The sequence below is a fragment of the Mobula birostris genome, chromosome 20 (genome assembly GCF_030028105.1).
Source record: "Mobula birostris isolate sMobBir1 chromosome 20, sMobBir1.hap1, whole genome shotgun sequence".
In the NCBI taxonomy this organism is placed as follows: domain Eukaryota; kingdom Metazoa; phylum Chordata; class Chondrichthyes; order Myliobatiformes; family Myliobatidae; genus Mobula; species Mobula birostris.
Window position 1 is genome coordinate 7,452,302 of NC_092389.1, and position 26,897 is coordinate 7,479,198.

A 26,897-nucleotide genomic window follows, 5' to 3' on the forward strand; every position below is an offset into this window, starting at 1 on the left:
GGGGGCTATGGGGTTCCGTTCTTGGAGCTTAGGAGCCTGGGGCTCCGGGCTTCCGTCCTTGGAGATTGGGAGCTGGGGGCTCTGGGCTTTCGTTATTGGAGCTTGGGAGCTGGGGGCTCCGGGATTCCGTTCTTGGAGCTCGGGAGCTGGGGGCTCTGGTCTTCCGGTCTTGGAGCTCGGGAGCTGGGGGCTCCGGGCTTCCGTTCTTGGAGCTCAGGAGCTGGGGGCTCCGGGCTTCCGTTCTTGGAGCTTAGGAGCCTGGGGCTCCGGGCTTCCGTCCTTGGAGATTGGGAGCTGGGGGCTCTGGGCTTTCGTTATTGGAGCTTGGGAGCTGGGGGCTCTACGCTTCCGTCCTTGGAACTTGGGAGCTGGGGGCTCCGGGCTTCCGTTCATGGAGCTTGGGAAGAGGGGGCTCCAAGCAGCCAGTCTTGGAGCTTGGGAGCAGGGGGCTCCAGTCTTTCGTTCAGGGAGCTTGGGAGCTGCGGGCTCCACGCTTCCGTTCTTGGAGCTTGGGAGCTGGGGGTTCCAGGCTTCTGTTCTTGGAGCTTGTGAGCTGGGGGCTCCGGGCTTCGGTTCGTGGAGCTGGGGAATGGGGGCTCCGGGCTTCCGTTCGTGGAGCTGTGGAGCTGGGGGCTGCGGGCTTCCGTTCTTACAGCTCGGGAGCGGGGGGATCCGGTCTTCCGTTCTTGGCGCTCGGGAGCTGCGGGCTCCGGGCTTCCGTTCAGGGAGCTTGGGAGCTGGGGGCTCCACGCTGCTGTTCTTGCAGCTTGGGAGCTGGGGGCTGCTGGCTTCCGTTCTTAGAGCTTGGGAGCTGGGGGTTCCAGGCTTCTGTTCTTGGAGCTTGGGAGCGGGGGGCTCTACGCTTCCGTTCCTAGAGCTTGGGAACTGGAGACTTCAAGCAGCCGTTCTTGGAGCTTGGGAGCTGCGGCTCTAGGCTTCCGTTATTGGAGCATGGGAGCCGGGGGCTCCAGACTTACGTTCTTGTAGCTTGGGAGCTTGGAGCTCCGGGCTTGTGTTCTTGGAACCTCGGAGCTGGGGGCCCCAGGCTTCCGTTCTTGGAACCTCGGAGCTGGGGGCCCCAGGCTTCCGTTCTTGGAGCTTGAGAACTGGGGGCTCTACTCTTCCCGTTTTGGGAGTTGGGGGCTCCACGCTTCCATCCTTGTAGATCATGAGCTGGGGGCTTCGGGTTCCGTTCTTGGAGCTCGGGAGCTCTGGGCTTCCGGTCTTGGAGCTTGGGAGCTGGGGGCTCCAGGCTTACGTTCCTGGAGCTTGGGAGCTGGGGGCTCCGGGCTTCCGTTCATTGAGCAAGGGAGCTGGGGGCTCCAGGCTTCCTTTCCCGGAGCTTGGGAACTGGGGGCTCCAAGCAGCCATTCTTGGAGCTTGGGAGCTGGGGGCTCCAGTCTTCCGTTCAGGGAGCTTGGGAGCTGGGGGCTCCACGCTGCTGTTCTTGCAGCTTGGGAGCTGGGGGCTGCTGGCTTCCGTTCTTGTAGCTTGGGAGCTGGGGGTTCCAGGCTTCTGTTCTTGGAGCTTGGGAGCGGGGGGCTCTACGCTTCCGTTCCTAGAGCTTGGGAACTGGAGGCTTCAAGCAGCCGTTCTTGGAGCTTGGGAGCTGCGGCTCTTGGCTTCCGTTATTGGAGCATGGGAGCTGGGGGCTCCAGGCTTACGTTCTTGGAGCTTGGGAGCTTGGGGCTCCGGGCTTGTGTTCTTGGAACCTGGGAGCTGGGGGCCCCAAGCTTCCGTTCTTGGAGCTTGAGAGCTGGGGGCTCCACTCTTCCCTTTTTGGGAGCTGGGACCTCCGGGCTTCCGTTCTTGGATCTCGGGAGCTGGGGGCTCCGGTTTCCGTTCTTGGAGCTCGGGAGCTGGGGGCTATGGGCTTCCGTTCTTGGAGTTGCGGTCTCCACGCTTCCATCCTTGTAGATCATGAGCTGGGGGCTCCGGGTTCCGTTCTTGGAGCTCGGGAGCTCTGGGCTTCCGGTCTTGGAGCTTGGGAGCTGCGGCTCTGGGCTTCCGTTCTTGGAGCTCGGGAGCTGTGGGCTCCGGGCTTCCGTTCTTGGAGCTCGGGAGCTGGGGGCACCTGGCTTCCGTTCTTGGAGCTCGGGAACTGCGGCTCTAGGCTTCCGTTCTTGGAGCATGGGAGTTGGGGGTTCCACGCTTCCATCCTTGTAGATCGTGAGCTGGGGGCTCTGGGTTTCGTTCTTGGAGCTTGTGAGCTGGGGGCTCCGGGCTTCGGTTCGTGGAGCTGGGGAATGGGGGCTCCGGGCTTCCGTTCGTGGAGCTGGGGAGCTGGGGGCTCCGGGCTTCCTTTCTTGGAGCTCGGGAGCTGGGGGCTCCGGCTTCCGTTCTTGGAGCTCGGGAGCTGTGGGCTCCGGGCTCCCGTTCTTGGAGCTCGGGAGTTGGGGGCTCCACTCCTCCGTTTTGGGAGCTCGGGGCTCCGGGCTTCCTTTCTTGGACCTCGGGAGCTGGGGGCTCCGGGCTTCCGTTCTTGGAGCTTGGGAGCTGGGGGCTCCACTTTTCCGATTTGGGAGCTGGGGGCTCCAGGCTTCCTTTCCTGTCGCTTGGGAATTGGGGGCTCCAAGCAGCCGTTCTTGGAGCTTGGCAGCTGGGGGTTCCACGCTTCCGTTCTTCAGATTACGAGCTGTGGGCTCCGGGCTTCCGTTCTTGGAACTTGGGAGCTGGGGTCTCCGAGCTTCCGTCCTTGGAGCTTGGGAGCTGGGGGCTCCGGGCTTCCGTTCTTGGAGCTTGGGAGCTTGGGGCTCAGGGCTTGCGTTCTTGGAACCTGGGAGCTGGGGGCCCCAGGCTTCCGTTCTTGGAGCTTGGGAGCTGCGGCTCCAGGCTTCTGTTCTTGGAGCATGGGAGTTGGGGGCTCCACGCTTCCATCCTTGTAGATCGTGAGCTGGGGGCTCTGGGTTTCGTTCTTGGAGCTTGTGAGCTGGGGGCTCCGGGCTTCGGTTCGTGGAGCTGGGGAATGGGGGCTCCGGGCTTCCGTTCGTGGAGCTGGGGAGCTGGGGGCTCCGGGCTTCCGTTCTTGCAGCTCGGGAGCTGGGGGATCCGGGCTTCCGTTCTTGGAGCTCGGGAGCTGTGGGCTCCGGTTTTTGTTCTTGGAGCTCGGGACTCCAGGCTTCCTTTCCTGGCGTTTGGGAACTGGGGGCTCCAAGCAGCCGTTCTTGGAGCTTGGGAGCTGGGGGCTCCACTCTTCCGTTTTGGGAGCTGGGGGCTCTACGCTTCCGTCCTTGGAGCTTGGGAGCTGGGGGCTCCGGGCTTCCGTTCATGGAGCAAGGGAGCTGGGGGCTCCAGGCTTCCTTTCCTGGAGCTTGGGAACTGGGGTCTCCAAGCATTCATTCTTGGAGCTTGGGAGCTGGGGGCTCCAGCCTTCCGTTCAGGGAGCTTGGGAGCTGGGGGCTCCACGCTGCTGTTCCTGCAGCTTGGGAGCTGGGGGCTGCTGGCTTCCGTTCTTGGAGCTTGGGAGCTGGGGGTTCCAGGCTTCTGTTCTTGGAGCTTGGGAGCGGGGGGCTCTACGCTTCCGTTCTTGGAGCTTGGGAGCTGGGGGCTCCGGGCTTCCGTTCAGGGACCTTGGGAGCTGGGGGTTCCAGGCTTCTGATCTTGGAGCTTGGGAGCTGGGGGCTCTACGCTTCAGTTCCTGGAGCTCTGGAAGTGGAGGCTTCAAGCAGCCGTTCTTGGAGCTTGGGAGCTGCGGCTCTGGGTTTCCGTTCTTGGAGCATGGGAGCTGCGGGCTCCGGGCTTCCGTTCTTGGAGCTTGCGAGCTGGGGCTTCTACGCTTCCGTTCCTGGAGCTTGGGAACTGGACGCTTCAAGCAGCCGTTTTTGGAGCTTGGGAGCTTCGGCTCTCGGCTTCCGTTCTTGGAGCATGGGAGTTGGGGGCTCCACGCTTCCATCCATGTAGATCGTGAGCTGGGGGCTCCGGGTTCCGTTCGTGGAGCTTGTGAGCTGGGGGCTCCGGGCTTCGGTTCGTGGAGCTGGGGAATGGGGGTTCCACGCTTCAGTTCTTCAGCTTACGAAGCTGGGGGCTCCGGGCTTCCGTTCTTGGAGCTTGGGAGCTGGGGTCTCCGCGCTTACATTCTTGGAGCTTGGGAGCTGGGGGCTCCACGCTGCCATTCTTGCAGCTTGGGAGCTGGGGGCTCCGGGCTTCCGTTCTTGCAGCTCGGGAGCTGGGGGCTCCGGGCTTCCGTTCTTGCAGCTCGGGAGCTGGGGGCTCCGGGCTTCCGTTCTTGGAGCTCGGGAGCTGGGGGCTCCGGGCTTCCGTTCTTGGAGTTTAGGGCTCTACGCTTCCATCCTTGTAGATCGTGAGCTGGGGGCTCCGGGTTCCGTTCTTGGAGCTTGTGAGCTGGGGGCTCCGGGCTTCGGTTCGTGGAGCTGGGGAATGGGGGTTCCGGGCTTCCGTTCTTGGAGCTCGGGAGCAGGGGGCTCCGGGCTTCCGTTCTTGGAGCTCGGGAGCTGGGGGCTCCTGTTTCCGTTCTTGGAGCTCGGGAGCTGTGGGCTCCGGGCTTCCGTTCTTGGAGCTCGAGAGTTGGGGGCTCCACTCGTCCGTTTTGGGATCTCGGGGCTCTACGCTTCCGTTCTTGTAGCTTGGCAGCTGGGGGTTCCACGCTTCCGTTCTTCAGCTTACGAGCTGGGGACTCCGGGCTTCCGTTCTTGGAGCTTGGGAGCTGGGGTCTCCGGGCTTACATTCTTGGAGCTTGGGAGCTGGGGGCTCTACGCTGCCATTCTTGCAGCTCGGGAGCTGGGGGCTCCGGGCTTCCGTTCTTGGAGCTCGGGAGCTGGGGGCTCCGGGTTTCCGTTCTTAGAGCTCGGGAGCAGGGGGCTCCGGGCTTCCATTCTTGGAGCTCGGGAGCTGGGGGCTCCTGTTTCCGTTCTTGGAACTCGGGAGCTGGGGGCTATGGGCTTCCGTTCTTGGAGTTGGGGGCTCCACGCTTCCATCCTTGTAGATCGTGAGCTGGGGGCTTTGGGTTCCGTTCTTGGAGCTCGGGAGCTGGGGGCTCCGGGCTTCCGTTCTTGGAGCTCGGGAGCTGGGGGCTCCGGTTTCCGTTCTTGGAGCTCGGGAGCTGGGGGCTCCGGGCTTCCGTCCTTGGAGATTGCGAGCTGGGGGCTCCACTCTTCCGTTTTGGGAGCTGGGGGCTCTACGCTTCCGTTCATGGAGCTTGGGAGCTGGGGGCTCCAGGCTTTCTTTCCTGGCGCTTGGGAACTGGGGGCTCCAAGCAGCCGTTCTTGGAGCTTGGCAGCTGGGGCTTCCACGCTTCCGTTCTTCAGCTTAGGAGCTGGGGGGTCAGGGCTTCCGTTCTTGGAGCTTGGGAGCTGGGGTCTCTACGCTGCCATTCTTGCAGCTTGGGAGCTGGGGGCTCCGGGCTTCCGTTCGTGGGGCTGGGGAGCTGGGGGCTCCGGTTTCCGTTCTTGGAGCTCGGGAGCTGGGGCTATGGGCTTCCGTTCTTGGAGCTCGGGAGCTGGGGGTTCCAGGCTTCCGTTCTTGGAGCTTGGGACCTGGGGTCTCTACGCTGCCATTCTTGCAGCTTGGGAGCTGGGGGCTGCTGTCTTCCGTTCTTGGAGCTTGGGAGCTGGGGGTTCCAGGCTTCTGTTCCTGGAGCTTGGGAACTGGAGGCTTCAAGCAGCCGTTCTTGGAGCTTGGGAGCTGGGGTTTCCGGGCTTCCGTTCTTAGAGCTCGGGAGCTGCGGGCTCCGGTTTCCGTTCTTGGAGCTCGGGACTCCAGGCTTCCTTTCCTGGCGTTTGGGAACTGGGGGCTCCAAGCAGCCGTTCTTGGAGCTTGGGAGCTGGGGGCTCCACTCTTCCGTTTTGGGAGCTGGGGGCTCTACGCTTCCGTTCATGGAGCTTGGGAGCTGGGGGCTCCAGGCTTTCTTTCCTGGCGCTTGGGAACTGGGGGCTCCAAGCAGCCGTTCTTGGAGCTTGGCAGCTGGGGCTTCCACGCTTCCGTTCTTCAGCTTAGGAGCTGGGGGGTCAGGGCTTCCGTTCTTGGAGCTTGGGAGCTGGGGTCTCTACGCTGCCATTCTTGCAGCTTGGGAGCTGGGGGCTCCGGTTTCCGTTCTTGGAGCTCGGGAGCTGGGGCTATGGGCTTCCGTTCTTGGAGCTCGGGAGCTGGGGGTTCCAGGCTTCTGTTCTTGGAGCTTGGGAGCTGGGGGCTCTACGCTTCCGTTCCTTGAGCTTGTGAACTGGAGGCTTCAAGCAGCCGTTCTTGGAGCTTGGGAGTTGCGGCTCTTGGCTTCCGTTCTTGGAGCATGGGAGCTGGGGGCTCCGGGCTTCCGTCCTTGGAGATTGGGAGCTGGGGGCTCCGGCCTTCTGTTCTTGTAGCTTGGAAGCTGGGGGCTCCAGGCTTCCTTTCTTGGAGCTTGACAGCTGGGGGCTCCAGCCTTCCATTCTTGGAGCTTGGGAGCTGGGGGCTCCACTCTTCCGTTTTGGGAGCTGGGGACTCTACGCTTCCGTTCTTGGAGCTCGGGAGCCGGGAGCTTCGGGCTTCCGTTCTTCGAACTCGGGAGCCGGGGGCTCCTGGCTGCCGTTCTTCGAGCTCGGGAGCTGGGGACAACGGGCTTCTGTTCTTGGAGCATAGGAGCCTGGGGCTCCGGGCTTCCGTCCTTGGAGATTGGGAGCTGGGGGCTCCGGGCTTCTGTTCTTGGAGCTTGAGAGCTGGGGGCTCCGGGCTTCCGTTCATGGAGCTTGGGAACTGGGGGCTCCAGGCTTCCTTTCCTGGAGCTTGGAAACTGGGGGCTGCAAACATCCGTTCTTGGAGCTTGGCAGCTGTGGGTTCCACGCTTCCGTTCTTGGAGCTTAGGAGCTGGGGGTTCCAGGTTTCTGTTCTTGGAGCTTGGGAGCTGGGGGCTCTGCGCTTCCGTTCCTGGAGCTTGGGAACTGGAGGCTTCAAGCAGCCGTTCTTGGAGCTTGGGAGCTTCGGCTCTAGGCTTCCGTTCTTGGAGCATGGCAGCTGGGGGCTCCAGGATTACGTTCTTGGAGCTTGGGAGCCGGGGACTCGAGCCTTCCATTCTTGGAGCTTGGGAGCTGGGGACCCTAGGCTAGGGTCTTGGAGCTTGGGAGCCGGGGACTCGAGGCTTGGGTTCTTGGAGCTTGGCTTGGGATCCCGAGCCTTGGGTTCTTGGAGCTTGGCTTGGGATCCTCGAGGCTTGGGTTTTTGGAGCTTCTCCTGGGCCGGACGTGGAAATCCACCCCAAGGAGGCAAGGACAGGGAGGGACAGACCCAACCGCAGGGTAACGGCAAACTGCCTGCTTACCTGACAGAGGCAAGGGTCAGGAAGGGACAGAACCAACCGCAGGGTAACGGCAATCAGCCTGGCTTACCCAACGGAGGTGAGGACAGGAAAGGAGCTCAATCCAGGGAGGCTCTGATTCTCAGGGTAGCCAGCAACCTTGGCTGGCTACCAAAATGGCCAAATCCATACAACGATGACTGCTCCAACGAGTGGCAACAAGGCTCCATGAAGCCGTGGTCCTCCAACCAGGCCTAGAGATCACGAATGGTTTCACTAGCTTTCCATCAACAGGTTGCTCTAAGGGAGACTGACAAGACAAACCAGCAGCCTACATGCAACCCCAAGGCTACTTATATTCCAAGCCCAAAGATGGGAATCAGGTGCCTATGATTAACTCAACCAAACGAAGGACAGCTAGAAGATCCGGAGTCCTGAGTCCACAGACCGGACCGTGAATGCGGACTTCATGGACTTGACCATGACAAAAAGAGAGAGAGAATACGGCGTGAGCCGAGACAGGAGCTGGGAAGTCACCATGGTAACAGCTCAGAGTGGTTGAGCTAATGGACGCTGGAATTTTGGATGGATTATAAAAAGTTGATCCTTCGGTCTGATAACGACAGAGGAGATACGACACGGGAGAACTGCGGAAGCTACCCGAGAAACCACTGGTGGAGTTTAAGACCACCACGAGGGTGGAGGCGATGGACCAATTAATTTCGACCAGTGATTACAGTGCGGGTAAGAGCTTGCCTGTGGGGGTCTGCTGTTGGTGAACCCGTGCCGTGGGTTAGTAGACTGTTCCCTAGAAGGGGCTCTGTCCATCTGTGTCTGTGATAAACAGAGCCCCTTCTAGAACTAAAGCTGCCAACTTGAACATCAACTCAATTAACTCTCTCTCTCTCTCTCCCCATCAACTCAACTCGACGCAACACAAAGTGAACTGAACTACTTAAACTTACCTGACACCATAAGACTATTATCTACCTCCTGGACTATTATTTTTGTATCCACACACACATTTATGGATATATATATATATATATGGATATATAAATAAAATAGTTTATAACCTATATTATATTATTCGGTTTAATGATATAATTTGTAGTAGTAATAAATATAGTCTTAATTTATAGTAAACCAGACTCCTGGTGTGTTCGATTTCTGCTGGTCCTTTTCAACCCATCACGGGGTTCGTGACATTCGAAGCTGACCCTCCTCTCTTGGACCATTTCATTTCCAGATAAAAATGACCATCGTGAACAATAACACTCATTGACCTTGCTGGTGCAGTCTTACATTGATTCCATTATGGTTATTTTTCTATTATGGATTTATTGAGTATGCCCACAAGAAAATGAACCTCAGGGTAGTAGGTGGTGACGTATATGTACTTCGATAATAAATTTACTTTGAACTTTGTTGCATTGATTAAACTACAGGGCTTTATGATCTAATTTCCAATGTATTTCACATGTAGGCATTCTGATTAACCCAAAAATAATTGTCCAACAGTGAAATTGTTACTCCCACATCATTTCAATTTTTAAAATTATATTGATGATTTTAATTCAAAACTTACACTACTGTGCAAAGGTCTTAGACTTTTGCACAGTACTGTAGTAACTTTATGTATTGCACTGTATTGCTGCTGCAGGAAAAAAAAATCATGACATATGTGAGTGATGATAAACCTGATTCTGATATGGGTCTCTATTGTGGACTGAGAGTGGGAAGCGGTCAGGGAGAGGACAATCATGGTTGGGAAAAGGGGAAGGAAGACAGAAGGGAGCGTGAACACCAGACAGACATTCCGTAATGATCGATTAACCAATTGTTTGGAATCAAATGACCTTGCTCTGTGTGTCAGGGTTAGACGTGTCTGCACCTGCCCCTGGCACTCTTTCTCTGCCACTTGTCCCACACCCCTCCTCCGATGCTCCACCCTCACTATCCCCAGCATCTTTTGTTCCCGCCAGGTTTACAAACTCGCTCTCCACACTTCGTTAACAAATGCAGTACTGTGCAAAAGTCTTACGCATCCTAGCTTTTATATATAAATAGACACACACAAATATTATATATATATACACACATACTTGAGACTTTTGCACAGTACTGTAAATCAACATATTGATGATTTTAATTCACATTTGGGCATTCCTTAAACATGATCACTCTCTTTTAACCACAATCAAATGTTTTATTTTGGTCATATTCATGTGTATTCATGTACGGTTGAATGACAATAAAACTTCAACTTGAACTTGATATTCCAGTTTGCTAATAGCACTGGCCAAATCAAAGGTGGTGCCGAATCAGCGTACAGGATGTAGATTGAAAATCTGGCTGGGTGGTGCCATAACAACAAACACTCAGCAAGACCATGGGACTGATTATTGACTTCAGGAGGAGGAGGAAACCAGAGGTCTATAAGCAGTTCTCATCAGAGGTGGAGAGGGTGAGGAACTTTAAATTTCTCGGTCTTATTACTTTGGAGGACCTGTCCTATGAAGAAGGCACAGCCGCACCTCTGCTTCCAGAGAGTTTGCAAAGATTCAGCACGACAAACGTCTATAGATGTGTAGTGGAGAGTATATTGACTGCCTGCATCAGTCTGGTATGGAAACACCAATGTCCTTGAACAGAAAATTCTACAAAAAGTAGTGGATATGGCCCAGTCCATCACGGGTAAAGCCCTCCCAAACCATTGAGCACATCTACACAAAACACTGTCACAGGAAAGCAGCATCCATCATCAGAGACCACCCAGGCTATACTCTCATCACACTGCTACTACCAGGCAGAAGGTGCAGGAGCCTCAGGACCTGCACCATCAGATTCAACAACAGTTATTACCCCTCAGCGATCAGGCTTTTGAACTAAAGGGGATAACTTCACTCGCCCCCATCATTGAAAGGTTCCTACAACCTAAGAAACACACACAAAATGCTGGAGGAACTCAGCAGGCCAGGCAGCATCTGTGGAAAAGAGTACAGTCGACGTTTTGGTCTGAGACCCTCCAGTGCTGATGAAAGGTCTCGGCCCAAAATGTCAACTGCTTACTCTTTTCCATAGATGCTGCCTGGCCTGCTGAGTTCCTCCAGCATTTTGTGTGTGTTCCTTTGATTTCCAGCATCTGCAGATTTTCTCTTGTCTGTGATTGGACTACAACCTATGGACACACTTGCAATCACTCTTCATCTCATGCTCTTGATATTTATTATTTATTATTACAATTTCTTTATTTGTACAGTTTGTCTTTTGCACACTGGCTGAACACTCATGTCGATTTATTGAGTATGCCCACAAGGCAATGAATCTCAGGGTTGTATATGGTGACATATATGTACTTTGATAATAAATTTACTTGGAGCTATTATGAAATGAAAACACATAAACACATTTATCACTTGACCAGTTACTAATGGATGTTACATCCATAAAGAAACAACAAATATGCCATTGAATGCAGTAGAATACAAGTCCACTACCTAGGTCTCCTCCTTTTAATAGATATTATTCTGATCATGCAAAATGTTTAATAAGTATTTACAGAGCTACAGGACAAGAACAGTAGTATTAGTTGACTGGCTCATTCAAAAGAGCCATCACAGGAACATGGGAGCACATTATCTTTTGTGTGTTATTTCATTCCATGCTCTGATGCATATGGAATCAGATTTTTGGGTTCTACCAAGCCAAGGAGCAAAACGCAAAATGCTAGAGGAACACAGCAGGTCAAACAATATTTGTGGAGGGGGAAATTGTCAATGTCTCAGGTTGGGACTCTTCATCAAGACCAAGAGTGGAGAGAGAAGATGGCCAGTACAAAAGATGAGGGTGATGGTTTTATTTGCCAGATTCTAGCATCTGCAGTCTCTTGTATCTCCCTCAACTGTTCTTAATAAAATAAGAAACTGCATGTCAGATTATGCTTAGCAAGATAAATGTATGGGTAATAGGGTACATCCAAATTCCTATTGTCACAGATGTCAGGTGAAATAAGGAAAAATCTTGTACAACGAGAGTGGGTTTTAACTGCTTTTAAGCGAGTCGGGTTGATAATACACAGTTCTGGTCTTGCTACAGTACATCAGTGTGGAATTGTTTGTTAAAAGCTATCCAATTTAAATACAGATAAGAATGTTATATTTCTAAAAAATCAATGACTAAATGCAGCTTGTCTTAATATTTGACATCTGAATACCAAACAAAAATAACCACCTGTTATTAATAACAAAAAAGAGTGCCACTATAAAATCGTATACATTAAGTTAGATTTGAATGTTTCTATGCTAACTCTCAGAGCCTTGCCAATGGTAGCTCCATCCTCACCACCCCCACCCTATTTATTTCTCTGTAACCAATTCTCTCACATAACTATTAATTTCCATTTGATTCTTTTATCACCTAATTGCACTGGGTGGTAATCTACACTGGGCAATTAAACTATCAACCAATATATCTTGAGGAAACAAAAGCATCTGGGAGAAATATGTATGGTTATAGGGGAAATGTACAAACAACACACAGGCAGCACTCCAAGTCAAAAACTGGAGCTCTGTAGCAGCAAGATTACCCAAGGCTTACTGAACACACTAGCAACAGCCAACTTCAAAGACATTTTAAAATAGCAGCTTTATTGAAGATCAAGAGATGGAGATATTATCATCTTTCTTGTATTGTGGGTACTAGTTGTCAGAATACAAGAAAATTTTCTACAAAACTTTCGTTAAGGAATACCATCCAGTCTCTGGGTTCAATTATAACTTATAAAAATAAAATTATTTAAAAATCTAAAATATTTAGTTTACAACTTTGAAATTTGGCTTTATGACTGTATATTAAATGTAGTCTGTTTAAAACTTGTAATTGATGGAGGCTACCCAAAAGTTATACTGGAAAAAAAAACTTATGAAATTGGAAATTTTATATATTAAGTAATCAGTTTCAATGATCTTTTTGCTGCAGCATATTATCTTTTAGTTATTTGAGCAATACTCCACACAAGCACTGCAACAAGGAATACAGACTGAATACTAAATATATTTAAAATAACTTCACAAATTGTAATTCAGTTCTGTGATTTAAGCTGATTATTGCAGACTTTTTAAGAACTATTTCCCCATTAGAAAATGTCTTCTGAAATTTACTGAATAAAACTCAAGGAGCATATGGGACAACATCGCAGATCACAAAGCCAGCTCCTTGGAATGCCTTTTTTAGTTCAACCTACAAAGAATATGAAAACACACAAAAGCAACTTAATGCGACCTCCTTTAAAGTGGGTTAAAAACAAACACAGAACAATAACTGCAAGGGATTCATTATTTAATTGAGAGACACAGCATGGCAACAGGTTCCATCCCAATGAGCCCACGCTGCCCAGTTGTACCCATGTGACCACTTAACCGACTAACTCATACGTCTTTGGAATGTGGAAGGAAACTGAAGCACCCAGAGGAAACCCATGCGGTCACAGGGAGAACGTGCAAACTTCTTACAAATAGCAGCAGGAATTGAACCTGTCTCATTGTAATGGAGTAATGCCAACCACTTTGCTACTGTCCCACTCTCAAACATGGTGAAGAGATTTTCATGAAACAAAGTACTGAATTTTTCTTAAAAATTTGATCCTCAAGGCATGCTCATCACTGGCTAGGCTTTCATCGATTGCTCATTCCTTATAAATTTTGTTTATTAAGTGACAAATATCCTAATGAGACAGTTTCTTAGTGCTGCACAGAGGGGTTTAAACTGGAGTTGGAGGGGATGGGAACCAGGGTGCCAGAACAGTTAGTGGAGAGGTTGCGGAGAGAGATGTCATTAGGACCTCAAACAAAGTCAGGAATCATAAGGTTGAGCATGGTGCAACTAGTGTCCTGAGTTGCGTATATTTCAATGCAAGAAGTATCATAGGAAAGGCAGATGACCTCAGGGTATGGATCAACACCTGGAGTTATGATATTGTAGCCATTAGTGAGATTTGGTTGCAGGAGTGGTGGCTCAATATTCCAGGGTTGCATTGTTTTAGACACAATGGAGCAAGAGGGTTTAAAGGTGGAGGGGTGGCGTTACTAGTCAGGGAAAATGTCACGGCAGTGCTCAGTCAGGACAGGCTGGAGAACTCATCTAGTTAGGCGTTATGGGTGGAATTGAGGAATAAGTAAGGTTATGACCACGTTAATGGGGCTATATTACAGACCGCCCAACAGTCTTAGGGAACAGCTTTGAAGAGAGCTTGCAGACTTTTGTAAGAAACAAAGTTTTGATAGTAGATGATTTTAACTTTCCACATATTGACTCGGAGTCCCATACTGTAAAAGGACTAGATGGGATAGAGTATGTCATGTGTGTTCAGGAATGTTTCCTTAATCAGTATGTAGAAGTCCCAACTAGAGAGTGTGAGATACTAAATTTGCTATCAGGGAATGAAACACGGCAAGTGACAGAAGTTTGTGTAGGAGAAACACCTTGCATCTCATCATCATCATCATGTGCCGTGCCCAGTTTGAGCTTAGACTGTTATGGCCCACACACTCCTGTTTCAGGTCAAGTTGATCAATTCATTGGTATTCATTTCCAGTTCTCTGGCTGCTGTCTCCATCATCATTTGTCTTTGCCTTCCTCTTGCTTTCTTCCCTTCAATCTTTCCCATAATTACCGTGCATTCTAACTCCTCTTTCCTAGTCACATGTCCAATGAAGTTATGTTGCTTTTTCATGATCTCATACATTATTTCTCTTTTCGTGTTTGCTCTATTCATGACATCCTTGTTAGATATTCGTTTCGTTCATGATATTCTTTGCATCCTCCTCAAAAACTACATCTCTGCTGCTACAATTCATTTCCTCATTGTCCAACATTCTGAGTTTAGGTGGGACTACAGCCAGAGGTCATGGGTTTATGGTGGAAACATCTTCATTCAGAGGGTCATGAGAGTGTGGAATGAACTGCCAGCACAAGTGGTGCATGTGAGCTTGATTTCAACACTTAAGTGAAGTTTGGATAGGTATATGGATGGTAAGCGTTTGGAGGGCTATGCTCCCAGTGCAGGTCGAAGGGAGTAGACAGTTTAAATGCTTTCAGCATGGACCAGATGGGCCAAACTGTGCTGTACTTTTCTGCTGCTCTATGACTAAATTCAAATATAACTGCTGCATTAAACTGGCGATACGTGTTGGTTTTTGAATACTCCTGAAAATGAAAGATTTTACTTCAATTCTTCATTTGTCTGGTAACACTAGAAACTAGTCCAGATTAAGAAACATACCAGGTTGTCAGGATTCAAGCACAGACCAATTACTGCCCCTCCACTGCCAGGGAGCTTTACTGCGGAGCCAAACTGTAAAAATAACAGATATGCAGATAACCACTGAGTTTTCCTGAATTATTACATGAACACATTCTAGAATCACATTCAAAATTAGTTAAGAAGGCACTCTGACCATCACTGCTAATAAAATATACAGCAAATTTTGCAACTTTAAATATTAATACCCAAATTAGGGATTTGTTAGATCTTAAGATCTTAATTATAATTATGTAATCTTAGAATCATTTTAAAAGCATGATTTTTAGCTAATTTTCTTTAAAACGTCCCAAAATTAGAGCTTCCTTTTGTTCCCTAAGATACCAGAATGTAACTTATAAGTATGCAGTCAGAATATTTACCAATAATTAACAAATCACATTTTATAATACACACCTGGTTTACTTAATTTGAAAAGTTAAACCAGTGTTAATTATAAGTAAACTGTCTCCAATATGACAACAATAAATCAAGTCTTGTGGCTGTTTGACATTTGGAACTTTATTGCTTCTTCACAGTGGGGTCCAGATACTATAACCACATAGGAATACAGATGAAATATGCATTTTTGGAAGTATTAAACTTCAACTTTTTTAGTGAATACCTTTCTGCCAAGCTGTGCCATCCTCAAATTTCCTTCACCCAAACAGGCATCAGTATATATTGACCTTAAATAAGCAAAAAGCATTTATTTTCCATTGACAATTCTCCAATGTAACAAAAAACCAGAACAAGCACATACCATGAATTTCTGACCTTTAATTAACAATTTGAGATAGTCCTACCATAATTGTATTAAACAATTTACAGTCAGTTAGAATTAAATAATTTAATTTCTTTGAGACCAATTGCCAATCAAAATTAAAATTTGAAAACATTTAAAATTGAAATCTAAACAGAGAAAACAGGGAAGGATCTATCCTTAAATTGATGGATCAAAAACTAATACTCATCGGAGAAGGATCTGAGAAGAGAGGAGGTAAAAGGGTGGGTGGAGGTAGGGGATGGAGGGTCTGAGTCATTCGCTCAAAAAAAATCAGATAGAGGAAGAAACCCTCAACCCCATCTAAAAGTGCCTTGACATGCATTTCAAGAATCATGGCCTATGGATCAGAAGCTGGAAGGCAGAACCATCTGGTTTTATCTTTTTTAACCAGCACAGATAAATTATCTCATGCCATTAATTTGTATGATTCTATGTTCCGTGGTCAAAATCTTGTCTCTCTTCCTTTCCAATGTGCATATTCCAAGCCAAACATAGTGCTTAACAACTCTCATCAGTGGTATCGTATTGTCAAACAATGGGTGGTAGATATCCAGGATTGAAAGTGCCAGCAGATTTACTCCCAAATCTAAATAAGTCCGCCAGTGTTCATTCTGTCAGACAGCAGATCAGAAACCTACTTGGAGGAATTGTGAAGGTATAGTCACATCTTGCCATTCCATGACACTTCTGAAGAATTATAGCACAATGAAAGGCATTATGCAGACATAAAAATAGGAATTTAGTACAGACTAGTAAAATTGCCCACTTTAAATATACCATGTAATTCAACATCAAACAGCAATATAATATTAAAGCTCAACTTGCAAGAGAAATATCAGGACCAACTTTAATCTAACTCATGTGCTGAGAAATCTACAAAGCCAATGGGTATCCTGCAAATAATGCTCTAATGGGGATCAATAAATAAGGCTGTACTGTATATGATTTGTTACATATGCGCCAACAAAAACAACAGAGTAGTAGGATTCAATGTTTTTATTGAGTCATGTTAGCCACAGTGCATGCTGGGTAACTTAGGGTGGAGGAGTGATGAACTGGGTCTACCAAGATTAAAAACATGCGCACTTGACAGCCCACGCAAAAGGAGAAGGTCTTCTGCACGTAGGAGACCCAATCGATTCACCGCATGATCAATTGGCTGCATACACACCTGCCACATCCTCACAATTGATCTTACACAGTCAATGACTCCTGATGGACAGGTTACAATAACCCTCCCACAACAAACTTCATTATTTTCCATAGAAAACAATGATCAGTTTAAACCCAATGCTAGAATTGCTTGCCTTTAGAAAGCAAGCTTGTGTTAGCTATATAATACTTGTTTAAAATTATATACATGAATGACAGCTCACAGTTCAAAATTAAACCTTACCTTCGTAATTCAAAGTTTTTGTTCATCAGCTCAGAAAGCTCATGCCAATTCCTTGACTCCAAGGCTGTCCTGCTCAAGTAGAAATAGATTATACTTTAGATTATACTTAGATTATACTTTATTGTCACCAAACAATTGATACTAGAACATACAATGACTTTTGACCAACTGTTGTGCAATCCTCTACAAACCCCATCAGATGACAGATGCATCCATTAAACAACAGATAATTATTCTCATGAGTTCTTGTTTCAAGTTCATTAGTCAAAGTACTTGGGCCAGAGAAGTATACCTTACTATTGTACAGATATGGCATTTAAATTTTCAGTCGACTAAACAGGTAACATCAGCATAGCTTTTTATAAAACAAAGTCCTATTCTGCAGCACACATATAATAATTTTCCAATATGTATAACTTGCAGGCATGGAAGCAGAAAACTCTTCAAAAGTAAAACTGAAAGGTTAGATAATTTTCAGCTTATTTTGAGTAAAATATATATTTACTGCATTAATATCAACTTGCATGTTAAGCCAAGGTATCTTTGCAAGTAGTCCCTAAACAAGTACCTGAATTACCAAGACATGGCTATGGACCAAGTACTGGTAAATGAGATTAGTATGGATGGTGACTTGATTGTCAACATGGAGACAGTGAGCCAAAGGGCCTTTTTCTGTGACTAAGACTTTGAACAACACATTACGTGGCAATGTGATTAAAATACAGAACTAGTATCCATAATCCTGGCCTGATAATTGACCTGAAATCTAACCAAGGAACTTAAACTTATTTAAATACATTTTGGCGTTAACAATAAATGTCAACTATTGAATTACAGATCATAATGTAAAGTCCACCTGGCTTGCTCATGGATCAAATTATCCTGGACCCAGCCTGTTGCCTAGACTCAACATCATTCATCTCCAGCTGCCCATAGTCACCACCCATCTACACTTTCATTTCCCACATGCATTCGGCTGAACAAGCCAACCCTCCATATCTGACAGGCATTCTGCATGGCTGGTAAGCTCCAAATGGTAAATAGACCTCAGTTAGTGTAATAACCAAAATTAAGATAGTCTTATGTCTCCAATTATCTCAGACATTTACAACTACTCTTACAGATATAGAATTATAAATTTAATTAAAACATTAAAATACCAAAATGTAATTAAAACATTCTTAAAATAATATAAACAAGATTCTGAAGATGTTAGAAACCCAGAGTCTCACACACACACAAAAAATGCTGGAAGAACTCAGTACGTCAGGCAGCATGTATGGAGGGGAATAAACAGTCGATATTTCAGGACGAGACCCTTCATGAGTTTGCCCCTCCAGCACCCCACAGAGAAGATAAACTTGCCACCTCACTTCGTCTAGTTTCAATTTGAATTTAGACTCTCAGCAACACAGTTGACTCAACTGCAGTCTGAAATGGCTTAGCAAGCCTCTTTTCAGGACATAATAACAAAGGTTATAACAATATCCACTCTGAAGTAATCAAAATCCAATGCACACTACAAAACACAGCATACTAATTCTAGTGTTCATTTTTACAATACTAGTATTCAGGTAGAAGAGCGGAGATACATCTCTACCCAAGGAGGTATAAGGTGCTCCTTCCCTCCGCTAGCCTGCAGGTCACCCTTGGGCAAGGTGTAACACCTGCTTAGCCCCCCAATCAGGGTCACGTGAAGCCATGGGAGCAGGTGGTAAGTGGTCATATGAGCAGCTGATGCATATCACAAGTCCTGATTATACAACCACTGACAGCAGGCAGACAACCTCTGAAGAGTATTGATTAAGGCTGGGGTCAGCCATCTTGTAAAGACACTGCCCAGAAGGCAGCAATGGCAAACCATTTCTGTAGAATAATTTGCCAAGAATAATCATGGTCAAAGACCATGATCACCCACATCATACAACACAGCACATGAAACGATGACAAGTGTTGAAAGGAGCAGATATATTTGTGACCTTCTCTCTCCTCTTTGCATTTATAGGACAAAATGACTGTTGTGAAACACATTATTTTTTATATGTATAGAAGTAAATTATATAACTCCTTAAAAGTAACTTACTTAGCCAGATCAGTGAGTTCTGCAAACATTTTCATTGCTGCCATAACATCAGAATCACCTTAAAAATAAGACAATTCAGCAATAATAATAAATATGTGAAGACAACACAAAATAATTGACATCAATGAGACTGTGGTTGAGAGGGCGAGTAGTTTAAAGTTCCTCGGTATACACATCACCAAGGATCTCACCTGTACTATACATACCGGCTGTGTGGCAAGAAAAGCACAACGGCACCTATTTCACCTCAGACGGCTGAAGAAGTTTGGCATGACTCCCTAAATCCTCGGCTTTCTACAGGGCTACCCATCAAGGGCAGGGGTTCCCAACCCTTTTTTGCACTGCAGACTGGTTTAATATTGACAATATTCTTGCGGACCCGCCAACCGGGGGGGGGGGGGGTGTTCAAGTAAGGTTAAACTCACCTCAACATGTCTTTTACAGTTAGGGTTGCCAACTTTCTCACTCCCAAATAAGGGACAAAAGTAGCAGTCAAATATGGGACACTTTACCCCATGAAAGACCACCATGGCCATGAAGCCTTGCACGGGCACCTGTGTGCGCATGCAGGTATGTGCCGATTTTTTTCCCCACAAATCCATTTTGGCTTAATTTTCCCGACTACACTGTACATACATTATTTCTACTTTATATAGGCTGCGTATTTATCATATAATTCCTGCTTTTACTATATGTTAGTGTTATTTTAGGTTGTATGTGTTATTTGGTAGGTTATTTTTTGGGTCTGGGAACGTTCAAAATTTTTCCCTTATAAATTAATGGTAATTGCTTCCTCGCTTTACGCCATTTCCGCACGAAAGGTTTCATAGGAACGCTCTATTTTAGCAGGGGAAATATGGGACAAGGGCAGTCCTATATGGGACAAACCAATTTAGCTTAATGTATGGGATTTCCCGGCAAATACTGGACAGTTGGCAACCCTATGTTCAAGTTCAACAAGTGGGCATGACAGGGAATGAGGAAAGGTGCAGCTGACTCATATCGTTTCCTCGCTGCCCGGTACCACATGATTTGCGGCCCGGTGGTTGGGGACCGCTGATCAAGGGTATCCTGACTGGCTGTGTCACCGCCTGGTATGGGAGCTGTACTACCCTCAATCGATGAGCACTGCAGAGTGTGTTTCGGACAGCCCAGCGTATCTGTGGATGTGAACTTTCCTCTATTCAGGACATTTACAGCAGGAGGTGAGTAAAAAAGGCCCAAAAGATCATTAGGGACTCCAGCCACCCCAACCATAAACTGCTTCAGCTGCTTCCATCTGGCAAACGGTACCACAGCATTAAGGCCAGGACCACCAGGCTTCAGGACAGCTTCTTTCACCAGGCCATCAGACTGATTTATCAATACACATTGATCTGATTGTCTGACTGTACATACATGTATACAAAACAATTAGGTATACAATCTTAGTGTTTGTGCAATTACCACATTTCCCTTCCTTATGGCTTGTACATAGTGACAGAGATGCAAAGATTTTTACCTCCTCATGTTGGGAGATGGATGTAAGTAGTAAAATTCTAAATCTAGTTCAATCTTTTCTTAATATTGGTCTGAACTCACCATTGAGCCATCTTTGTCGCACGTTACTATGAATCTTCCCAGAATCACTTGCTTCTCCCATGTAAGCAAGCCAGAAGTAGGGTAAACAGCTTGCATCCATATTAAAATAGTTTCCTGGAAATAGATAAAACATGAAATATATCAATAGGCACAAAATGTCACCCAACTAGTGATCTCCTTCACCACCACCTAGATGTCTGGATGCACACAAATGCAGCATCTCCGAATTCTTCTCCGTCACACTACAAATGCTTTACATATAAGCATTCTTTCAAATGTTTTCCATACACTCACTTTTAGGCATTAGGTTCAGCTGTACACCTGTTTGCTAATGCAAATATCTAAGCATCGAATCATATGGCAGTAACTTGATGCATAAAAGCATATAGACGTGGTCAAGAGGTTCAATTATTGTTCAGACCAAACATCAGAATGGGGAAGAACTGTGATCCAAGTGACTTTGACCATGGGATAATTGTTGGTGCCAGATAAAGTGGTCTGAGCGTCAGAAACTGCTGATTTCCTGGGATTTTCATGCATGACATAATGTACAGTCAACAGTGGTGTGAAAAACAAACAACATTCAGTGAGTGGCAGCTCTGTGGGTGAAAGTGCCTTGTTAATGAGAGAGGTCAGAGGAGAACGGCCAGGCTGGTTCAAACTGAACAGGAAGGTGACAGCAACTCAAATAACCATGCATTATAACAGTGGTGTGCAGAACAGCATCTCTAAATGCACAACACATCAAACCTCGAAATGGATGGGCTACAGCAGCAGAAGACCTCTAATGTACACTCAGTGGCCACTTTATTGGTTACCTCCTGTACCTAATAAAGTGGTCACTTGAGTATATAATCTTTCCTTCAAAAGCCTTGCATATAATCAATTCCAACTACCACGGGAGTTCACTTCAATTATCCTGGACTGACATGAAATGTTGACTGTTCATTTCTCTCCATCCATGCGGCCGGACCTACTGAATTCCTTTGTGTTTGATCCTCTAGGTTTCCAGCATCTGCAGAATCTCCTGTTTAACCTTTCAGATTTCCCTCACCTTTGAGCCTGATAATTGCCTTGAATATTTATTGGTTCTCTTTGTACCTCTTCCAGGAAATGATAGGAGTATGGGTGGAGTAGAGAACACATGCACTGTAAAGAACAGGCATTAAGACTACTGTATATTAGAATAAATGGTCATGTTGCAGCAGGTCTCTTTCTGTCCCTGGTTTTCTTATGCAACTGGGTTTGAAAAATCCTGGGAATTCCTATAACTTTAAACCAAATTCTTCTTTCATTCATTCGTCCTGGACAACTGCCAAATTAGACAATTACAGTGAACATTTAGGATTTATAAGGTTGTACAGAAAGAGAATGATGTGGCAGAAGTTTCTAAAGATTCTCAACAATAACCCCAAAGTTTGTTATCTTTTCCACAAATCTATTGCAAGACAATAAGCACATATCCTCCAAGGCTTCAAGACATAAAAGAGATGGAACTAGTAGCAATTTGTATACTACAACTTGATGTTTATAAACATCAAAGGTATTCACTGGCATGTATTCCTGGCAGAGAAGATCCAAAGTGCAAGGTTACAAATTGGCAGCAGCTGCCGACACGAAAGCTGTTAGACTGCCCCCAGATGCCGTGCTTCATGATTGCAAACTTTGCAGCAATATACCCCACTAATATGATGAACTGAATACCCAAGCTTTGGGCCTACTCCAGGGATTTGGATCCAAGGACTCAATTTGGTTTGGAATGTTGTTGTTGCTCACTTGTATTGTTTGCATGATTTGTGTTTTTTATTTCTTTCTCTGTGCATTGAGGGTTTGTCTTTATTTTTTTTTAAATGGGTTCTTTCAGGTTCATTAGTCTGCAGCTGCCTAGAAGGAAACAAATCTCAAGGTTGCACAATTTATACATTCTTTGATAATAAATGTACTTTGAATCTTTGGAGTTACAAATAGACAAAGCTGTTTTTATGACCTAATTTAGCGGTCATAATTGTTAGAGTCAATAATAAATTTAAATAGAGAACACATTTTCTTCATCCAGTAAATGGCTGGAATATGGAATTTGTTACTGGAGGGAGAGTGAGCTGAAATTAAATGAAACAGAAGCTGGATGAGCAATTGTATGAAAGCATTGAGAGGGTTTCTTGATAGGATGAGAGGATATGGTTCATCTGGAGCATGCCAACTCTATGCTATAAATATTTTATAAAATGGAAAACACTTCTACTGACCAGTACAGAAAGATAATAGTAATTGCATCTTAAATACGGGTTTCATCACTTTACAAATAACACACACAAAATGCTGGAGGAGCTCAGTGGGTCAGGCAATACCCATGGAGAGAAATGATCAGTCAATGTTTCAAGACTGATGAAGGGTTTTGGCCCAGAGCATTTGACTGTTTATTTCCCTCCTGCCCTGCTAAGTTCCTCCAACATTTTCTGTTGCTCAAGATCTCCAGCATCTGCTGAATCTCTGACACACAAACAAATCCCTTACCATAGCCCTGTTTCTCCATGAGTTCTTTGCTGAAATCCATGTACACAAGCCCTTCGTAAACCTGTTTAAGAAAAAGTGAATTTTGAACCAACTTGTCAGAAACAAATGTTAAGCAATGCAATGAACCCAATCACATGCAAGATTAATTTAAACAGATTACTTTGAACAATAATGATATTAGCAAACACATGAATTGTTTTGCATAGTGCAAACTCAGCAATTGAAAGAGGCAGAGAAAATTCTCATATTTACATTATTTGCAATTAACTGATTCTGTTCTGATACCACTCTTTTAAGTAAAAAAAAGTACTGACAATGACATCTCGCATCTCTTTGCTGCTATTTTAAAGTAGGCTGACTAGGCAGTAATTAGATGGACATGATTTGTCCTGTTTTTTTTTTGTGAACAGATCACTTATGGGCAGTTTTCCACATAAATAGTCACGTAGTGACTACATTGCTGGCTGCCTCAGCTGGTTCAGGAGCACGTCTTCAGTATGAAACCTGTTTGCTGACTGCACACATAACCATTACACACCCAGTATGGAGTAAACTAAATTGTCTGAGGATTTCTTTTTGATTGCTGTCTCAGAAGGAAACTTTAATGGAACATGTACTTAGCACTTCTCAATGAACATGGACTATAAATGCTCTGGCTTCATTTCCAACATCTTTGACTACAGGAATGATCTTGAAATCTTTCCTTCCCACTAATTATCCACACCACCATTCACAAACAGAAGTGGCAAGATTTCACATGCATTTTTTCCCATGCTACATCTTCGCCAGATACCCACCCCACCATTAGATGTGCCCAATCTTGCTCTTCTGCACCTTGAAACACAACTTGAGTGTACTGTATTTATGGAGGAAAGAATGCACCAAGCTACAGGTTACAGATTATGGTGATATATATTTTAGGTGATGCTGCTAGTTCACTGCACCTCATAAATGCCCTGCTTTAAGCTTCAGCATCTGTTTTGATCAAGCCATCTTCAACACAAATATATTGCCACACAACAGAGTATTAAGATGGGTCAGAGATGTGGAGTGGTCACTTCTATCAATGATGATGTCATGGACAGTCACATCTGCAACGGGCAGAAGGGTAAAGACAAGCAAGTTTATCTCAAGTATTGGTTCACTTATCACCAGCCGCAGAACCAGTTAAGCAGCTATGTCCCTCAGGTCTTGATTTGCTGTCGATGATGAATACTGAAATACCCCACATTCTATACGTCTGCTACCTTCAGTACTTCTTGAAAGTGTTGTTTAAGATGAGGGAGTACCAGAAAGGCAGTTTTGATGGTAACGAGAAAGATCCTTTGACCGTATTTGACTCAACTTCACAATACTTCATTTCCTGGGATCTATATGGATGCTACAGTCCAACTCTATCACTTTGCAATCTTCTGGGTTACATAAAACACAGTACAGGCCCTTCAGCCAATGATGTTGTGCCAACCTTTTAACCTACTCTAAGGTCAATCTAACCCTTCCCTCCCACATAGGCCTCTACTTTTCTATCATCCATGTGTTTACCTAAAGAATCTCTTAAATGTCCCTAATGTTTCTGACTCTACCTCCACCCCCAGCAGGGTGTTTCATGCACCCATCACTCTCTGCAACAAACCTACCTCTGACATCCCCCTAAACTTTCCTCCAATCACCTTGTCCACTTGTATAAGCCATTTCCACTCTGGGGGGAGAAAAGTCTTTGGCTGTCCATTTGATCTATGCCGATAATCACCTTGTACATCTCTAGAGTGAAGGAAGATGAGAGGGGACGCTCAACCTATCCTCATAAGACATGCTCACTAATCCAGATAGCATCCTGGTAAATCTCCTCCGTGCCTTGTCTAAAGTTTCCTCATCCTTCCTATAATAAGGCAACCAGAACTGAATACAAACTCCAAATGTGGTCGAAACCGAATGTTTTAGAGCTGCAACACTTTCTCATGATTCTTGAACTTTTTAAGTTGAGTGCTAATAACTAATTTAAATTTATCCATCTTAAATTACTCATACGAACCACTGCATATGTGAAATGTGAACTGTACCTGGACGACTCGATCCTGAAGTCCAGCTGTAATAAATAGTTCTTCAGACTCCACATTTAAAATAAATTTTGCTCTAAGTGGCTTTGGTAAATCCTGTCAAAAGAAACTTGAAAATCAGTCTCGAATAATACAAGGAAATTTATATAGTTACATTAAGGGAAAAAAACTAAAGGAAAAAATAGATAAATAGATAGAAAGAAAGATTAACTTTATTTCTCAGATGTACAACAAAACCTTCAGTGAAATTGCTCGCTTTGTATCAATGACCAGAGTCCAAGGATGTGCTGGGGACGGCCACAAGTGTCGCCATGCTTCTGGCGCCAACACAGTATACCCACAACTTACTAACCCTAACCCATACATCTTTGGAACGTGGGAGGAAACAAGAGCACCTGGAGGAAACACATGGGAGTCACGGTGAGGCAGTGGTGGGAAATGAACACCGAGTTTCCGATGACTAGCACTGTAAAGCATTATGCTATTACACTACTGTGCTGCCCCAGGGTGACTTATTTTAAAACAGTAAATTAATAAAGGGACAGTGTGGCACAGCAGGTTAGACCCCAGAATTAAAATCCAAATGAGTTCAGACAGCCAAATTACAAGGTAAAATTGGTAGCTTTACAGTATAGATTCATGTATTTATATTAGTTGTTCACTTAAGACACTGGAGACGATGAAGTAATTTAAGAGTAAAGTTTTACTGTGTATGTCTCAACACACCAAGGAACATGCATTCAGTGGCTACTTTGTTAGGTACACCTGTGCACTTGCTCATTAATGTGTATGGGGTCTTTCTTTTGTTACATTTAAAATGGCGACTTTGCTATGTTAATCTGGGGAATGCGGCTTTGTTGTGCTTTAACGCTGAAGAGAGTTTGTGCTAACAGTTTGTTTTATTTTAAAATGAGATAACAGGGTTCTATTAGCCAATGGGTGGTTATGTATCGTTTTGTTTTCGGATACCATGCTGTATGATATGACTGTGGACTGAGTTTTGGCAGGGAGTCGGAGGAGAGACTAGGAAGACCGCGGACGTGTGGAGAGGCTCCGGTCAGTCACTCAGGGTGGTCCCGAGCCGTGAGTCGACGGAATTCGGGTTGTCGTCTGAAGTCGAATTGAGCTCCAACGTAGCGCGCAAAGAATTTGGACTTTGATAAGTGTGGGTGCCTTTTTTTTCCCCATTACTTTCCTCTCTGTATCAAATGTATATTAATGTCATAGAATTAGTAATACCTATAAAGTGTATTTGGTAAAATTTACTGGGTGTGCTGGCTGATGATTGACGTTTGTGATTGATTCGGGTGGCAACCGACCCTGTGGGGAGTGTTGAGGCGGGTGCTGGGCTGGATTTCCCCTAGACATACACGAGCCAATATAACTGAACGTTACAAATGCAAATATCTAATCAGCCATTCATGTGGCAGCAACTCAATGTATTAAAATATGTAAACATGATCAAGAGGCTCAGTTGTTGTTCAGACCAAACATCAGGATGTGGAAGAAATGTGATCTAAGTGACTTTGACAGTGGAATTATTGTTGGTGCCAGATGGGGTGGTTTGAGTATTTCAGAAAATGCTGAACTCCTGGGATTTTCACACACGACAGTCTCTGGAGTTTATAAAGAATGGTGTGAAGAACAAAAAAACCCCCAAAAAAACACCCAGTAAGCAGCAGCTCTATGGGTGAAAATACCTTGTTGATGAGAGAGGTCAGAGGAGCCAAACCAGTTCAAGATGACAGGAAGGAACTCAAATAACCATGCATTCCAACAGAGGTGTGCAGAAGAGCATCTCTGTACGTACAGCATGTCAAACCTTGAAGTGGATGGGCTACAGCTGCAGAAGACCATGAACACACACTCAGTGGCCACTTTGTTAGGTACCTCCTGTACCTAATAAAGTAGCCACTGTGTGTACATAAGTAAATGCAGCAGAGAAGTTTCCTTACAA

General features: G+C 46.0%; 1 protein-coding gene across 3 annotated transcripts in view; it reads right to left on the reverse strand.

Moving 5' to 3' along the window:
* Nucleotides 1-10,441: 10,441 nt before the first annotated feature.
* Nucleotides 10,442-26,897, reverse strand: part of gkup (glucuronokinase with putative uridyl pyrophosphorylase) — an 84,440-nt gene continuing 67,984 nt past the window's right edge. For 2 of the 3 annotated variants that reach the window (XM_072283930.1, XM_072283929.1), the window contains 8 exons: nt 24,944-25,036; nt 22,884-22,944; nt 20,370-20,483; nt 18,789-18,846; nt 16,706-16,774; nt 15,148-15,211; nt 14,505-14,576; nt 10,442-12,463 (listed from right to left, as the gene is read on the reverse strand). In XM_072283930.1, coding sequence (XP_072140031.1) covers nt 12,395-12,463; nt 14,505-14,576; nt 15,148-15,211; nt 16,706-16,774; nt 18,789-18,846; nt 20,370-20,483; nt 22,884-22,944; nt 24,944-25,036 — 600 coding nt within the window. In that variant the 3' untranslated portion in view covers nt 10,442-12,394. The other variant, XM_072283931.1, reaches the window with a different exon arrangement.